The sequence below is a fragment of the Mizuhopecten yessoensis genome, unplaced genomic scaffold (assembly GCF_002113885.1).
Source record: "Mizuhopecten yessoensis strain PY_sf001 unplaced genomic scaffold, ASM211388v2 scaffold9801, whole genome shotgun sequence".
In the NCBI taxonomy this organism is placed as follows: domain Eukaryota; kingdom Metazoa; phylum Mollusca; class Bivalvia; order Pectinida; family Pectinidae; genus Mizuhopecten; species Mizuhopecten yessoensis.
In genome coordinates, this window is record NW_018408229.1 from 209,636 (window position 1) to 228,594 (window position 18,959).

General features: G+C 38.3%; 1 protein-coding gene across 4 annotated transcripts in view; it reads left to right on the forward strand.

Moving 5' to 3' along the window:
* Window positions 1–18,959, forward strand: part of LOC110458801 (neurobeachin-like protein 1) — an 81,287-nt gene that overhangs the window by 8,903 nt on the left and 53,425 nt on the right. For all 4 annotated transcript variants that reach the window (XR_002463827.1, XM_021510710.1, XM_021510712.1 and 1 more), the window contains exons 11-24: window positions 85–168; window positions 606–704; window positions 1,382–1,625; window positions 2,571–2,674; window positions 3,445–3,546; window positions 4,160–4,296; window positions 4,658–4,790; window positions 8,790–8,909; window positions 10,582–10,870; window positions 13,535–13,623; window positions 14,294–14,383; window positions 14,984–15,161; window positions 16,378–16,511; window positions 17,786–17,942. Coding sequence is in view for 3 of the 4 variants with exons in the window: in XM_021510710.1 (XP_021366385.1) it covers window positions 85–168; window positions 606–704; window positions 1,382–1,625; window positions 2,571–2,674; window positions 3,445–3,546; window positions 4,160–4,296; window positions 4,658–4,790; window positions 8,790–8,909; window positions 10,582–10,870; window positions 13,535–13,623; window positions 14,294–14,383; window positions 14,984–15,161; window positions 16,378–16,511; window positions 17,786–17,942 (1,960 nt within the window). In the remaining variant the exon portion in view is untranslated. The remainder of the gene's footprint in view (window positions 1–84; window positions 169–605; window positions 705–1,381; window positions 1,626–2,570; window positions 2,675–3,444; window positions 3,547–4,159; window positions 4,297–4,657; window positions 4,791–8,789; window positions 8,910–10,581; window positions 10,871–13,534; window positions 13,624–14,293; window positions 14,384–14,983; window positions 15,162–16,377; window positions 16,512–17,785; window positions 17,943–18,959) is intronic.

An 18,959-nucleotide genomic window follows, 5' to 3' on the forward strand; every position in this document is an offset into this window, starting at 1 on the left:
GCGTTCCTGTACCTGGCTCCTTAACAGAATTGGTAAATACCTGTACTGATATTGCCGTTATTCACAGGATGTTTATATTTACAGTTGACAGGAAGTGAGGCCCAGAAACTGGCCATGTCTGTGCTGCGGGTGATGAGTACGGTGCTGTCCGGCTCCGTCAATGCCAAGGTTTGTAGTATATCACTTCTGTGTTTTTTTCAGGATCATTAACAGACCAAAGAGAACGAAAATCTTTGAACTTGAAGGAAACAACAAAAAAACATTTTTCAACTTTTGTTATATTTGTTACAAAGTTATACAACTGTTGTCAGATTTATGAATATAAACTTTGGTACTATAAAACTACCTGATCACTTTACCTATAAATAAAACATATCACACCTGTTGTGTAATTTTGCAGGCTATATAAATGGTAGGTAATTGTTTACTGTGAACATATATCTGTCTTAGGGGTCATCATATTTTAACATTTTTGACATGATTATTTTCGATTTACTAAAGTTGAATAAGTACTGAAAATTATTTAAAAATTAAAAATTGTCTTCTGTGACCAAAATAAATAGATTGTTTCACTTTAAATTTTCTATCATGTGTGTTGTGATCAGGAGCGGTTTCAGCTGAGGGTGGGTTATACAAAGTTTGTGGAGGCACTGAAGAGTCTTGGACAACCCTCCATTGAGCTCCTCAGGGCCGTCTTAAATCTGGTAAGTGTTTGTTGAATTAAAATTGAAGTTTCACGATTGGTACTTTGACTAAGGGGACCCATAACTCAAGTGGGATTGTATCCCTCAATTTATTGAAGGGTCATTGGTTCTGATCTTGCAGAAGGTAGACTTTTGTTGTCTGAGGGGCCTTGGTGGCCAAGTGGTTAAGGCGTCCGACATTCTGCTACCATGAACCCTCCATCACTGGGTCACGGGTTCGAGACCTACGTGGGGCAGTCCCCAGGTACTGGACGTTGGTCGATGGTTTTCTCCGGGAACTCCCGCTTTCCTCTACCACCAAAACCTGACACGTCCTTAAATGACCATAACTGTTAATAGGACGTAAAACACAAACAAACCAAACCAAACTGTTGTTGTGTCTTTAAAAAAGACAATGCAATTTACTCTTGTTTCTCAACTCAAATATTGAATGTTAAAACTTAAGGTATAATAACATTGCTTATTAAAAGCTAGACGTATATATAGTCTTATTTGTTCACTGGTAACTTTTCAGGGTTAGAATGTCAAGATAAATCTAAAATGTAACGATAATGTCTTGAAGAATTGGTTACTATAAAAACATTGGTCAATCGGTTTAAGATTAAAAAAAATGTTTTTAATATTTTCTTAGTAAATGATTTGTTCTCTAAATTTATTCCCTCTGATCCCACTTTCAGGTTGTGGAAGGAGAATTTGATGAGACAAAAGAACACAATGTGCAAAATACACAGGCAGCCGTTATGTTGCTATGCTGGTTGCCAGACATCCAGTCACATGACCTCCAAATATGGCTGTCAGAGAGTTTGAGCAAGCTCTGTGGAAAAGGTCATAACAACAAGATGAATTGCTGTAATGACGGAATGATCAGTGCCATCTTAACTGTCCTAGGACGAGAGCGTCAGATAAATCAGAAAGCTGTCGGTAAGATCTCCGCAAGTCTGTGTAGCGCATTTGACCTAATTCATACGCATGACATTTGAAAAATTGCAAAGATGGTGGGAATGCATAATGTATTTATTTAGTTTGGACCAAAGTAGGGGATAAGGAATGCATTTCAGCTGAACAGTATGGGATATGGGTGGGCTCATTACCAGGTTTATGGTTATCAGCTCACCTGCCCGAAGGGCAAGTGAGCTTATGCCATGGCGCAGCGTCCGTCGCCATCGTCCATCGTCAACTTTTTCTTCAAAACCTATCTCCTCCTCCCAAAGATTAAAATTATTTAATATTTTGCTTTAAGACGCTAATATCCACTTATTGCCTGCAAACATTTCTTAATTGAATGAGGTTGATTTGACCCCTGCAGTCCTTAGAAATGGTACAGCAAGATTATCATATCCTATGGTGTAGTTGTAGTTTTCATAAATTGTTAAAAATTGGTTTCTAGGTTTATAAAAGCATATAGTTGAATGAAAATTAAAGTATTGTCTAATTACACCCTGTAATATGACATATTACTTATTTCAAAATCTGTTAACATGGTAACTCAATGGAGGCCCCTGATTAGTTGAAAGTCAGATTTTGTGGTCCCAGTTGGGTTAGAACATAGATCTTGTCTGGATTTGAGGAAATTTCATATAAAGATGTACTAATGCATTCAGTTGTAATGACTTAAATATAAAACCAGGTGAGTGATACAGGTCCAATGGACCTCTTGTTGTAATGAGTTTTATGACATATTCACAAATGACTTCTATATTCCTTGCAGCAAAAAAGGAGGGTTAGTGAAGGGAGCTTAAAGAAATAGACACTTGCTAATTACATTCAAGCTAGTATACAAAAATTTTGAGTGTCTGAAATTGTAACGATGAAGCTAGGTTGTGTCTGTCTGCCAAATCCATGACTTTTATGTTTCATTTTCCCTAGGTCACTTAATAAGCCTTCTTGAATCTCTTGGGACTCAGTCTATTACTGCGACAGAATTAAAACAGCTGATTGGTCTTCTAAGACTGGACGAAGAGGAGAAACAGGTTTGTAGGATAATCATTCAATAAAAAAATTAACACATGTTACACTAAGTCTTTAATCTTGTAAATAGAACTGTTATTGTGTGGTTTAAGTCCAGTACATATTTTCGAAATAATCAATGTAAGTGCGTGTATTATGGTGGAATATATAATGAGGTTGAGAAATTGTTGGAAAAAATAATTAACAAATGCCGCTTGTGGCCCGAGTTGAATATTTTTCCAACATTTTCAAATGCTATGTCAGTGAATGATGTAAAGATACTTTTGAATGTTCAGAACATTAATAAGAAATGGTAGATATCTTAAAATGACCTGTCTCGGTCAGCAGCGAGGTCTAGACCGTTTGCTGTTTCTAAACACTAGTGGGCTAGTTTGGTGTAAATGTTTCTCTCAACAGCAGGGTCTATATTCCTTATGTTCCACCTCAAAGTAGGGTTTTTAAATAGTTTTATAACATAATGTTTTTTTGAGGATATCCTTTGTAAAATTGTCGCAAATTTGCATTCGTATAGTGTTTAAAATGTGAAATTGTGATTATTAATAAATACACAGTGTAAAAACAAATTAATAAATAATCAAATCAATTAATGAATATAAATATTTATCAAAGAATATTAACCCTTTCCACTGTTTCAAAATCTAAATATAATCAATGTGTGTTTATAATCTGTATACAAAATGATTAAAAAGTTACTACAACGATATTGTGATAATGATGTATAACATCACTTGTAGATTTGATGGTCTAAGTATTTCTCCTCTTTGTGATGTAGAACCCGTACTGCAGCCGTCTGATGCATGCTATATCCACCATGGCTCGTCGAGAGGGCAAGGAAGGAGCACTTCATTTCTTCAACCTCCAGGAAACCACAGATGTAAGGTTCTATTACATCACTTGAGCCATGACTCCAGTAACCATTGACATCTGTCTGCGTCCATCATCAGTTTACAATTGATGTTTCCTACTAGACATTGACAAGGTCATTGGAGGTTGGAGGACTATACAAAAAATGACCTTGACTTAAACTCAAGGTGACAAGTGTCAGACATGTTCAAGTATTTCTTCTCAAGAACCATTAAGCCTAGGGTCATAACATTTAGTCTGTAGCTGGCTCAGGTGGAAGGCTATCAAATGTACTCAAATTGTTTTTGGCAAATCTTATTTATTTTTTGGGGGGAGGGGGTTATTTCCCTCTTCTGGTACTGTTTTGATGATTGGGTATGCATCTTCTACAATCATCGACCGACTTTAATGAAACTTGTGCATAAAATCCTTTTGATATACAGTTGTAGGCTTTTGGTTTATGATTCATTGCGACCACAGTTGATTTTGTCCAGAATGGTGATGACCAAAATATTCCTCAGAAGAAAAGGTGTTAATCAGCCTTTGAAGAGTTCTGGGTTTTCTTTTTTTTCTTTTGCCAAAACATCTATTTCTCTCAAACATGTCTTGATTTTAAATCAATGAAAAACAATGCTGTGTTGCAGTGTATAACGTTGCCGTCTTTCCGAAAATGGCCTGGAGCTGGATTCTCCTTCTTGACCTGGATTTGCTTGGATAGTACTGTGGACACTAAACTTCACAGCCTACAGGACGGCACCTCCTATAGGAGGATCCTTTATAGGTGAGGTCATAGGTCAGGATATAGGACAGTATGTGAGGTCAAAGGTCATAGGTCAAAAGAATAGAATAAAGGATATAAAAAGTCGCAGTGAAAATTTGTTTTAATTTTGTGCAGTGGAGTAGACTATTTATACCATACATTTTTTTTACAGCTCAACCCCCCCTTTTTCTGAAAAATGCAAAAAAAGGTGTGAAAAGTGTTTAAATTTTCTTTTGAAATGTAAGGTAAGAATGCGCCATGTTAAACTAACAGCTGTGTGATTTTAGAACTTGTGAGATAAAACTGTTTGCATATATTCCATTTTTCATTAATTTGTTTGTGTGATGAAATTTGTTTCTCTTATCAAAGTTTTTTGTTACAGCTTTGTGTCCAGTGCTGGATGTGGATTTGAGGCGTTTGTGACGCCTACCTTTGATATTGTGATAGCTGTATATAACCGCAAAGAATACTCAACTGTGATAGTGACAGAAACTGGCCTCCACGACAATCTCTGGGTGAGTACCAAAGAATGAATATCCAACTGTGATAGTGACAGAAACTGGCCCCCATGACAATCTCTGGGTGAGTACCAAAGAATACTCAACTGTGATAGTGACAGAAACTGGCTCCACGACAATCTCTGGGTGAGTACCAAAGAAGGAATATCCAACTGTGATAGTGACAGAAACTGGCCCCCATGACAAACTCTGAGTGAGTACCAAAGAATACTCAACTGTGATAGTGACAGAAACTGGCCTCCAAGACCATCTCTGGGTGAGTACCAAAGAATACCCAACTGTGTTAGGGACAGAAACTGGCCTGCATGACAATCTCTCGGTGAATACCAATGAATATCCAACTGTGATAGTGACAGAAACTGGCCCCCATGACAATCTCTGGGTGAGTACCAAAGAGTACTCAACTGTGATAGTGACAGAAACTGGCCTCCACGACCATCTCTGGGTGAGTACCAAAGAATACCCAACTGTGTTAGGGACAGAAACTGGCCTGCATGACAATCTCTCGGTGCTTACCAAAGAATACTTAACTGTGATAGTGACAGAATCTAGCCTCTGTGACAATCTCTGGGTGAGTACCAAAGAATGAAGATCCAACTGTGATAGTGACAGAAACTGGCCCCCACGACAATCTCTGGGGGAGTACCAAAGAATGAATATCCAGCTGTTGATAGCGACAGAAACTGGCTCCATGACAATCTCTGGGTGACTTCCAAAGAATATCCAACTGTGATAGTGACAGAAACTGGCCCCCACGACAATCTCTGGGTGAGTACCAAAGAAGGAATATCCAACTGTGATAGTGACAGAAACTGGCCCCCATGACAAACTCTGAGTGAGTACCAAAGAATACTCAACTGTGATAGTGACACAAACTGGCCTGCATGACAATCTCTCGCAGAATACCAAAGAACATCCAACTGTGATAGTGACAGAAACTTGCCTCCATGACAATCTCTGGGTGAGTACCAAAGAATATCCAACTGGGATAGTGACAGAAACTGGCCTGCATGACAATCTCTCGGTGATTACCAAAGAATATCCAACTGTGATAGTGACAGAAACTGGCCCCCATGACAATCTCTGGGTGAGTACCAAAGAGTACTCAACTGTGATAGTGACAGAAACTGGCCTGCACGACAATCTCTCGGTGATTACCAAAGAATACTTAACTGTGATAGTGACAGAATCTAGCCTCTGTGACAATCTCTGGGTGAGTACCAAAGAATGAATATCCAGCTGTTGATAGTGACAGAAACTGGCTCCATGACAATCTCTGGGTGACTACCAAAGAATATCCAACTGTGATAGTGACAGAAACTGGCCTGCATGACAATCTCTCGATGAGTACCAAAGAATATCCAACTGTGATAGTGACAGAAAATGGCCTGCATGACAATCTCTCGGTGATTACCAAAGAATACTTAACTGTGATAGTGACAGAAACTGGCCACCACAACAATCTCTGGGTGAGTACCAAAGAATACCCAACTGTGATAGTGACAGAAACTGGCCTCCATGACAATCTCTGGGTGAGTAACAAAGAATACCCAACTGTAATAGCGACAGAAACTGGCCTCCACGACAATCTCTGGGTGAGTACCAAAGAATATCCAACTGTGATAGTGACAAAAACTGGCCTCCACGACAATCTCTGGGCGAGTACCAAAGAATACTTAACTGTGATAGTGACAGAATCTAGCCTCTGTGACAATCTCTGGGTGAGTACCAAAGAATGAATATCCAGCTGTTGATAGGGACAAAAACTGGCCTCCATGACAATCTCTGGGTGAGTACTAAAGAATACTCCAACTGTGATAGTGACAGAAACTGGCCTCTGTGACAATCTCTGGGTGAGTACTAAAGAATACTCCAACTGTGATAGTGACAGAAACTGGCCTCTGTGACAATCTCTGGGTGAGTACCAAAGAATGAATATCCAGCTGTTGATAGTGACAAAAACTGGCCTCCACGACAATCTCTGGGTGAGTACCAAAGAATGAATATCCAGCTGTTGATAGTGACAAAAACTGGCCTCCACGACAATCTCTTGGTGAGGACCAAAGAATATCCAACTGTGATAGTGACAAAAACTGGCCTCCACGACAATCTCTGGGCGAGTACCAAAGAATACTTAACTGTGATAGTGACAGAAACTGGCCACCACAACAATCTCTGGGTGAGTACCAAAGAATACCCAACTGTGATAGTGACCGAAACTGGCCTCCATGACAATCTCTGGGTGAGTACCAAAGAATATCCAACTGTGATGGTGACAGAAACTGGCCTCCACGACAATCTCTGGGTGAGTACCAAAGAATACTTAACTGTGATAGTGACAGAAACTGGCCTCCACGACAATCTCTGGGTGACTACCAAAGAATACCCAACTGTAATAGTGACAGAAACTGTCCTTCACGACAATCTCTGGGTGAGTACCAAAGAATGAATATCCAGCTGTTGATAGTGACAAAAACTGGCCTCCACGACAATCTCTGGGTGAGTACCAAAGAATATCCAACTGTGATGGTGACAGAAACTGGCCTCCACGACAATCTCTGGGTGAGTACCAAAGAATGAATATCCAGCTGTTGATAGTGACAAAAACTGCCCTCCATGACAATCTCTGGGTGAGTACCAAAGAATGAATATCCAGCTGTTGATAGTGACAAAAACTGGCCTCCACGACAATCTCTGGGGGAGTACCAAAGAATACCCAACTGTAATAGTGACAGAAACTGTCCTTCACGACAATCTCTGGGTGAGTACCAAAGAATACTTAACTGTGATAGGGACAGAAACTGGCCACCACAACAATCTCTGGGTGAGTACCAAAGAATACCCAACTGTTGATAGTGACAGAAACTGGCCTCCATGACAATCTCTGGTTGAGTACCAAATAATGAATATCCAGATAGTGACAGAAACTGGCCTGCATGACAATCTCTGGTTGAGTACCAAATAATGAATATCCAGATAGTGACAGAAACTGGCCTGCATGACAATCTCTCGGTGATTACCAAAGAATACTTAACTGTGATAGTGACAGAAACTGGCCTCCATGACAATCTCTGGTTGAGTACCAAATAATGAATATCCAACTGTGATAGTGACAGAAACTGGCCTCCATGACAATCTCTGGGTGAGTACCAAAGAATATCCAACTGTGATGGTGACAGAAACTGGCCTCCACGACAATCTCTGGGTGAGTACCAAAGAATGAATATCCAGCTGTTGATAGGGACAAAAACTGGCCTCCACGACAATCTCTGGGGGAGTACCAAAGAATACTTAACTGTGATAGTGACAGAAACTGGCCTCTGTGACAATCTCTGGGTGAGTACCAAAGAATGAATATCCAGCTGTTGATAGGGACAAAAACTGGCCTCCACGACAATCTCTGGGGGAGTACCAAAGAATACTTAACTGTGATAGTGACAGAAACTGGCCTCTGTGACAATCTCTGGGTGAGTACCAAAGAATACTTAACTGTGATACTGACAGAAACTGGCCTCCATGACAATCTCTGGGTGAGTACTAAAGAATACTCCAACTGTGATAGTGACAGAAACTGGCCTCCGTGATATTTGCTGTATGTCATTACTTTTCTGCAACATTACTGGGAATAACTTCAAGATCTTCTTCCTAAAGTGGCCAAAAGTCAATAACTGTCTTTGTATGACAATTTAGAAAATAACATCAATTGGTCAGGAAAATAACTTTTCAATGCCTATATACATTAGAAATGTTGTCGTTATCTCTGCCTGAAGTGGAGTTTTTGTTATCAGATTTTCTATTGTTATAAAAAACTATTTCGTAAAAAGAATGTAAAAATGATGCTGTATAAAATTGTCATTGCTCAAATACAAAAATGATTTTATTACAAGCTTAACAACTTTCTTATATTCATTTCAACTGTTGAATGTAATTCCTTCAAAAATATTTGAATTTATAGGTAAAAATTTAATCTTAACAAAAACAAATGACATATTCCAGCATTGTATAGCCGTAGTTCATACCAGTTCTCGCCGACCGTTCACCAACAGTCAACTCAACGTCTACATAGACGGACGACTCAAACTCAACTCCCAGCTGAAGTCTCCTAACATGACAGAGGTAGGACTAACTAGTTCATTAAGTGTGACGTCAACAATAATTGTGACGTTGTCTTGACCGTCTGTGTTTGCACTAAGGTCAAGGGTCATTACATTGAACAATAAAACTATTTTCATCCTCTTATTAGGGCCCCGTATCGGAGATACGGGTGCCCTATAGTAATCACTCTGTCCGTCCGTCTGACTGTCTGTCTGTCTGTCTGTCTGTCTGTCTGTCAACAAATTTTGTTCCTGGCTAATAACCTTGGTATTAATTGACCGATTTACATGAAACTTGGTCAATATGTTCAGTTCACAAAAATACACACTCAGGTAAAAAGTCATCTTTTCACTGATGAGCATTTTGTTATGACATGATGAAGCAAATATGATCAGAATTAAACAAGGAGTCAATTGACCGAAGGTCAAGGTCATCGGGTTAGAGGTATTGGTCAAAGGTCAAGGTCAAATATTATAGCTTTTTGCCAATGAGCATTTTATGACATTATGAAGCAATGTTGGTCGAAATTAAACAAAGAGACACACTGCGGTAAAAAGTCAAGGTCAAAGGTCAAGGTCATTAGGTTCCAAGGGCAAGGTCTATTTTTGCATTTTTTCACTGATAAACATTTTGTTATGACACTATGAAGCAATATTGGTCAGAATTAAATAAGGAGTTAACTGAACAAAGGTCAAGGTTATTGGAACAAAGGTCAAGGTCAAATTTAGTATCATTTCACTGATGAACATTTTGTTATGACACTTTGAAGCAATGTTGGTCAGAATTAAACAAGGAGTCAACTGACCAAAGGTCAATATCTAAGTCAAATATTGTATCTTTTTACTGATGAACATTATTTTTATGTTATTATGAAGCAAAGTTGTTCAGAACTGAACACCGAGCCAAATGACCTAAGGTCAAGGTCAAGTTTTGTATTTTTGTTATGATATTATGAAGCAAAGTTGGTCGGAATCAAAGAATAAGTCAACTGACCAAAGATCAGGGTCACTGGGTTAAAGGTCAAGGCCATTTGGGTCCAAAGGTCAAAGACAAAGTGGATCTCTGACTTTGACCCTGGCTCTTGATGGAGGAGGTATTTAAAGTGAAATAAAACATATCAAAGCTAACAAATGAGTATTGCACCGGTATTTACATTTCTGTTAGCCTAGCAAATATGGAGGTGGAAGGAAACAAGACTCACATCATAGTACATGTTAAATATAAGTCCAAATATCAGACGTCAAGCTCAGCTTTATTGGCAGATTGCTTCTTGATGATTATGGCGGATATATTGCCACAAGACGGGGCTCTTACTGACCTGTCAGTGTTCTAGTTTACATGCACTTCAAAGAAAAGTATTCCTTGATCTTAATTGCCTTGTGTTAGTCAAATCTTATACTGAGTCAGCTCTCTGATGTGTGATTTGTCATTTCGTCATAAAGTGCATGTTTGATATGAGTCTGAAGTTGTAAAACATGTATACGTATGTTGTTTGTGTAAGTATCTATTGTTGTTATTTATAGCACAAATTCAATCACAATTTTACCCTAGGACAGATCAAGAATTGTCGGCTGTCAAGCCATTATAATAAGGATTGGAATTTACAGCCCTCATTACAATAATCTTGTGAATGCAAATACATAAATATATGGTGTATGAGAAATACATTACTGACAGTATTTAAATATTTCAGGCATTTACTTCTTGTCGTGTTGGATCGCCCTGTCCTCGTTCAACCATGAACTTGGTAATCGACCAATCAGCTCCTGCCACAGATACCAAAACAAAAAAATCTCCTCTGAAGTTCTTCTTTCCAAGCCAATCAAAACCAAGTCCCTGTGAACCAGGGGTCAACTCATTACTGACTGGAACACAGGACGATGCGTGGGGTTCTCCCATTCCCATTCATGGACAGCTCGGTCTCATCTGCTTCTTTCATGATGCTTTACATCCGAGTCAGATAAAAGCGTTTTTTTCAGCAGGTTTGTAATTTGATAATTAACACACCTACTTTTTAAGAGTCTACAAATTAGACTTGTGTTTTGTTTTGACAATACAAAAGCATTTTTAGCTAACCTGGTCCAAAGGACCATGGTGAGTTTATGCCGTACCGTAGTGTCCATCCGTCGTCCGTCCGTCCATCAAATGTTCCTTTAAAATGCTAAGTCCTGAACAGCTTTATGGATTTTGACTAAATTAGGCCTGGAGCATCCTTGGGTAAAGGGGACTAAATTTTGTATGAAAGGAGGATGTGGCCTCTCTGGGTGAAGAGATGCGGGGCCCAATAGGGAATTTGAGGTTTAAATATTTAAAATCCTTCTTCTTCTGCACTATTGGAGGGATTTTATCCAAATTTGGCCTGGAGCATCCTTTGGCAAAGGGGACTCGATTTTAAATGAACAGAGGGTGTGTCCCTTCTGGGTTTTTGGAGGGGTGGCTCAAATAGAGAAAATTTAGGTGATATTTGTGTCGCCTACGACGGATGTCGGAAAGACACAGGCGCTGCTTTTCCGATGGCGGCGTCAACAATGTTAAGGTTTTGCGTTTAGCTCTGTTGCTGACAAAGCTACACTAACAAAACCTCGATCTTAGATGTAGCATGGGTAGTGGAGCCTACTGCACTAAAAACTTTTCATTGATTTCTGCTTTTTTTTTGGTAAAAACCTCAAATTTCTGGACTTGGGGAAAAAAACTCAACGTTAAGGTTTTGTGTTTAGCTCTTACATATTTGGCTGTTTCTGACAAAGTATAAATGCTAGAGCAACCAAACTTGGGTCATACATGTATCATGGGATGTTTAGCTGACTGCATTATACTCATTACTAGCATTTCAACGATTTCTGTATTTTTTTGGTAAAAACCTCAAATTTTTGGACTTAGAAAAAAACTCAACGTTTAAGGTTTTGCGTTTAGCTCTTGCAAATTAGGCTCTTTCTGACAAAGTATAAGAGCTAGACCAACCAAACCTCAATCATACATGTATCATGGGTAGTAGAGCCTACTACTCTAAAAACATTTCATGGATTTCTGCATTTTTTCCGGATAAAAACCTGAAATTTCTGGACTTTAAAAAAAATCAATGTTATGATTTTGGGTTTAGGTCCGTTTCCTTATGTACTTGGGTCATACACTGTAGGTGTATCATAGCATGTATCATGTAAGATATATGCATTTTTGTTACCCGCTTCCTTGACCAAATTCCATATCAATAATATCACATGTTACTAATACACAATAATGACATAATTACATTTTATTTTGTATCCACTTTCAGATCATGTCTGACTAATGACACTTTTTGCATTTTAATTACAGGTGTGGTTATAATGCATACTGCGTATACAATTCAATAATGTCTGCCTTTCTCACAACCTATTACCTATTAGGTTATCACATTGGGATATGACCTTCAATTTCAATTCTCTTTAAATATATCCTAAGTACTATGTCAAATGCTTATTATATTGACAAAGCGGGACAGGCGACACATAATTATGCATAATTCTTGTTTTAAAATTCCTTCCTCTCTTGTACCATTTGAGGGATTTTAACCATTTGTGCAGAGCATCCTTTGGCAAACGGTACTCATTTTGTATAAACGGAGGGTGTGTCCCCCATGGCCTTGTGGCAGAGGGATGGGGGCAAACAGAGGAAATTCAAGTAAATCTTTAAAATCTTCTCCTTCAGTTTGATTGAAGGAAGTTTAACCAAATTGTGTATTGAGCATCCTTGGGCAAAGGGGACTCAATTATGTTTAAATGGAGGGTGTGGCTCACCATGGGGAGGAAGGGCAGGGCCCAATAGAGATAATTGAGGCAAATCTTCAAAAATCTTCTCCTTCTGTACAATTAGAGGGACTTTAAATTTGGTCCAGATCATCTTTTGGCAAAGAGAAGTCTAAATTTTGTATAAACACAGGGTGTGGCTAGGGGGTGGGGCCCAATAGAGTAAATTGAGGTTAATCTTTATAATCCTTCTCCTTCAGTATGATAGGAGTATTCAAAGGGGACTCCATATGTTTTAACAGAGAGTGTTGTTCCCCTGGGGGCAAAGGGGAAGGGTCCAGTAGGGGGAACATAGTACTTAATGTTTAAAATCCTTCTCCTTAGTTTATTTTGGGGATTTTAACTAAATGTGGGGTAGAGCATCCTTGGGCAAAGGAAACTCAATATGGTATAAATGGAGGGTTGCTTTTAGGGGACAGAGGGGATGCAATAGGTGAAATTGAGGTTAATGTTTAAAATCCGCCTCTATTCATGGTGGGCAGAAAGAAGGGAACTAATGAGGGACGGGTGTTGCTGAGAGACAGAGCCAATATTTGGAAACAGTTGCAGTATTGTAATAAATAAGAATAATTTTCTATGGTTGCTTTATTATTCAGGTGAGTAATACAGGCCCGTGGGCCTCTCCTTATATTTTTCAACCCACCATTACCAGCTGGTGGGCTGTTTAAATGACCTTATTTTACTTTGTGGTCTGTCATTTGTCTCAATAATTTGCTTGTCATTACAATTTCTCTAGAAGAACTGAAAGGTTTGAATTCCCCTTGGTATTTATTATGTTTGCTAGTGGAGAAAACCAGTCCATTTTAATAGAAAAAAAAACCTTTTTCAATCCAGATTTAAAGAGAAACTTTTTCTTTACAGGACCAAATCATCAGACGTTATTTGCCAATGAAGAATTCTCCGAACTGAACGATCTGGTCTCCAAGATGGTTTTGCACTATGATGCCAAGGTTAGTATGTCTAATATTTTTAGCTCACCAGGCACAAAGTGTAAACACCTTTGAACAACTTCTTCTGAATAACTAGGACGCCTAGAGCAATGATATTCGGCCAGTAGGTACAGCGGCTGGCGTGCTATAAAGTTTCCCTAAATAAATTACCTTTACCTACTTTCTACTAGGGGTCAAATATGTAAAAACCTTTAAACAGCTTCTTCTGCATTACATGGAGGCTCTGGGTGATGATATTTGACCAGTAGCATGCTGCGATATAGAAGCATAAAGTTTCAGTTTCTCTAGAACATTCTTAAGCCACGGAGACTCGGTATAGGGAAATACTTGCAAAATTACTTATATTGAGAACATTTTCCAATGCTTTCTCTAATATCCTGGGGAGCGATACAGGCCCTCTGGGCCTCTTGTTGATAATGTTGTCAAAATCCCATTCTATGGTATACATGTATATACATACAGTAAAACCCTCGGGTCCAGATCAGTAGTTCGAGGAATATAAGTATTCAACGAAATGTAGGTTAGGTCAACACAGTCATGTTTCTATCAGGTGTTATGGTAGACAAGAAAAAATAATCATAATTCAGAATTATTCTAACATTGAGTTTCAAAAAAATTCAATAGAGCTGAAATCTATCATAAAATATTACATGGTTCATGTTTATTTCAGGCCTCCAAGGATGGACTGTGTGTAGACCTGTCTCAGAACCTGAATCATGGGCAGATCATCGGCCAGCGATGTGTCACCTGGGACATCAAGGTAGGTATTGTAAACAAGACAAATACAATGAAACCTGACTTTAAGGACATCCTGTAATATGAAGTAAAACCTGACTACAGCTGACACCTGTCTTTAATGACATTTTTTTCTCATTTCAGAATATGTCATTGTACTGATCTTATGTACAAAAGGAATTAGGCAACAGGCATAGCCTATATAAGCCATCTCCTTACAAAACATAACGGTATATACAGATGTTTCTTTAAGTATTAAAATAAGAAATTATTTGTACTTTGAATTTGATTTGACAATACATATTTCAAATATTGCAATTGTTGTAAGAGAGATTATTTTACAAAGCTATTTGAGAATCTAATAAAAACGTCTTTAAGGACATACTGTATTATACAGTTAAACCTGACTTTACTGACACCTGACTTTAAGGACATCCTGGAATATAAAGTAAAACCTGACTATACTGACACCTGACTTGAAAGAAATACTTTAAAATACAATAAAACCTGAATGTTTTTAAGATAAGATGGCTTACTTACTTCTAACTTCCCAGAGACTGATAACCTGATAATAGTCAAATACATGATACAGTGTTAAAAGGTTTCACATTGTTATGTATTACAGGATGTGATCAACTGCATCGGTGGTATCCAGGTCCTGATCCCACTTCTGGAGCAGGTGAACAAGGGTCCCCTTCCTGGGGAGGCTATCATGTCCCCACCCCCCAGTCCAGGCGTCATGTCACACTCCAGTTCACAGGAACAAGACGACTGGGTCGTTATTCCAAGCAGTTCTTATGCAGGTTGGTCTGCAACAAAAAAGGATGAGATTGATAAGAGTTGCAACAAAAATCATACAGACTACTGTTGGGGGCTATGTAAAAAAAAAAAAAGGAAAAATTGTTTCATGTTTCTGTGTCATTTCCTAAAAATCAGTATTAAATGGGAAAAAATGAAAAATTAAGGAGAAAAAACAAGTATTTTAAAGAAAATGAAAAACCTTCATTATTTGTTTAAAACCTTCAGATGCCAGGATTTTGCATCTAGGTTTTACAAATTTTCGGGGAAGACCCCCGTACCCCCTCTTATTCAAGAGGGGGGATACCCATGATTAATTAGCATACTGTACTCTCAGTTGTCAATTTCCAAACTTTAGCTTCAGCAAGATAACTTGCTTAAATATGGATCGATTTTGATGAAACTTAGTATGCAAATACATTTTTTTATAGACTGAGGCTAAGTGTTGAGCAAAGTGTGTATAATTAATAAGCATACTGTACTTGCTCTGATTGGTTGATGGTTTCTGTACAATAAGTCTGTCAAATATGACCGGATTCTTATAAAAATTGGTCATTATATCTCTATTATAGTGATAAAGACTAAAATCAAAGGTGAGCAAAACCAGCACATAGTTTACTAGCATACTGCTACCTGATTGGTCCACGGTTTCTGCATAATGACTTAGTCAGATATCACAGGATTCTGATGAGACTTGGTCAGTATTTACATTTTTTCTAATAGAGAAATCTGCCAATAATCAATAAAATTAGAAAAAAAATAGGCCTCATGTTGTGTGTAAGTCTGTTAAGGACCAAGTACTATAACTAAGGTCAAGCCACTTCACATGCCTATGTATATACCTCTATGTGAGGTAGAGCATGTTGTACCACATTTTGTTACCTAAACCTTGACCCCTGAGACCTGAACCCTTTCACCCCTATGTAACTTTAGAAGACTCTACCATACATTCATATGGATGAGTCCATTATGGTCTACAGGGGTGAAAGGATTAATAGAATTTTTGTATTTCGATAAATTATGGACGAAGTACTGCATCAGTGGTCACATAATTGTACATGTTTACGTGTGTAATGAGTTCCACAGTTTTTTCATCTTTATATTTTACCTTGGCCTCGGTGGCCTTGCTTTAGTTTTTAAATGTGAGAGTGGGGGACTCTGTGTAAAGTGTTTGTGCCTGTTTGTGTAAAACTACTTAAGCTCTTCTTTCTGTCCGCGTAGATGCCAAACTTGAACAGAACCAGGTGTCAGGATTTCTGACTTTGCTTCGTCACATGGTTCATACCAAGAGTATGAACCAGGACACATTCGTACGAACCGGGGCTGCCACCACTCTTGGTGCTCTCCTGCAGAAGGTATGTTGTATTATATAGCAAAATGTTTCATCTGGTGCGGTCACTATAGCAAAATGTTTCATCTGGTGCGGTCACTATTTTCGGAGCTCTCCTGCAGAAGGTATGTTGTATTATATAGCAAAATGTTTCGTCTGGTGCTGTCACTGTTTTCGGAGCTCTCCTGCAGAAGGTATGTTGTATTATATAGTAAAATGTTTCGTCTGGTGCTGTCACTGTTTTCGGAGCTCTCCTGCAGAAGGTATGTTGTATTATATAGCAAAATGTTTCATCTGGTGCGGTCACTATTTTCGGAGCTCTCCTGCAGAAGATATGTTATATTATATAGTAAAATGTTTCTTCTGGTGCGGTCACTATTTTCGGAGCTCTCCTGCAGAAGGTATGTTGTATTATATAGCAAAATGTTTCGTCTGGTGCTATCACTGTTTTCGGAGCTCTCCTGCAGAAGGTATGTTGTATATTTAAGGATTGAATCCTGTTTTGTTGAGGTTTATGGGGTATAAACCTCAATGGGTATTGGAGAAAAAATTCATGAACTGCTGTTTTATTTTTCTCAAGATCCATTGAGATTTATACCCCATAAACTTCAACAAAACATGATTCTATCCTTATATTTTTCTTAAATATCTGTCTTGTGCAAGGCTAACACCACAGAAGGTACCAAAGCTTATATGGCCTCATCACTCGCTGTAAAACATTGTCCTGGTAAGATGAATAACTTGTTTGCATCTATTACAACGGGGAAAAAATTAAGGTGTAAATTATTATTTTTTAATTCAATTGAAAACTTCCGACAAAACCCTCCAACACATTGAAAACAATCTATTAATATAATTACTTCCCGAGATCCGTGGAATAACGGAGTAGTCAGGTTGATAATATGCTGATGTATTCATGCGCCAACTGAAAAAGTTCATTGAAAAATAACCCTTAAAATGTTTAGTATGTATGTGAGTCCAAGTTCAGTAGAAATGTAAATGTATAGTAAATGGTTGTGTATGAATCAATGCTGCCGACACTCAGAGATCTCCTACAGAATATACACATAAGGAATTCTTAGGTACAGAAAAACAGACTTTTGAAATATGTTGATGGTAATTATAAGAAAGGTGGCTAATTGAACAAGGGCCGTTATGTTGAAGTTTAACTGCTGGTGAAGTTAAAAATTGAATAAAAGTAAAAAGCCTTCTTTTATACAAGATGACTTTTTTGTTTTTGATAAAATGATATCGGCTAAATAACTCTCTACATTGTCACTTTATTATACCTACTGACAGGTCGACCCAAAACTGATTGACGTCAACGTGTTGATGGCTGTGCAGTTACTGGTAGAGACAACGATGACCGTCAATAAGAGTATGGTCAATCACCTGTACCAGCACATCCTGTTTGACTTCAGGATCTGGAGCAAGAGTGACTTCCCCGTACGGATAGGTATGCACTGCAATAACAGTCAAAGTTCTCCATTTTTCACCCAGATATTCCTCATTGTTTCTTTCCCTGTAAACTCATCTATTTGTCAGTTGTGAATATTTTACAGGATTTAATCATGTTTTAACTCTTTGTTCAACTCTTAACAGGTCCCAGGAAAACACCAATAAATCTGACAAGTTCATTTGAAAAAAGTCTCTGTCTGCAACCTAGTGTTTGGAATAAGTTGAAATTATGTGATCAATATCAGTTACCATTAAGGTTCAACAAGCTCCCTAATTTAAGCCATGATCACCAAACATTTCAACCCCCTGTGAGTCATATTTAGAAACATTGTCGTGCACAATCGTCTTGAAAAAAATTTGACATATTGCAGTCATTAACAGCTAGTTTGTACTGGTATTAGGACAGTTTCAGCTAGTTTGTACTGGTATTAGGACAGTTTCGGCTAGTTTGTACTGGTATTAGGACAGTTTCAGCTAGTTTGTACTGGTGTTAGGACAGTTTTGGCTAGTTAGGGCCCCGTATCGGAGATTCGGGTGCCCTATAGTAATCACTCTGTCTGTCTGTCTGTCTGTCTGTCTGTCTGTAAATTTTGTTCCTAGCTGATAACTTTGGTATCTATGGACCGATGTACATGAAACGTGGTCAAGATGTTCAGTTCACAAAAATACACATTGAGGTAAAAAGTCAAGGTCAAATGTCTAGGTCATTAGGTTCAAAGGTCAAGGTTAAATTTTACATCTTTTCACTGATGAACATTTTGTTATGACATTATGAAGCAAAGTTGATAAGAATTAAACAGGAAGTCAACTGACGTAAGGTCAAGGTCATCGGGTCAGGGGTCAAGGTCAAATTTTGTAGCTTTTCACTGGTGACCATTTCACTATGACATTATGAAGCAAAGTTGTTTGGAATTAAACAAAGAGACACACTGAGGTAAAAAGTCAAGATANGTATTAGGACAGTTTCGGCTAGTTTGTACTGGTATTAGGACAGTTTTGGCTAGTTTGTACTGGT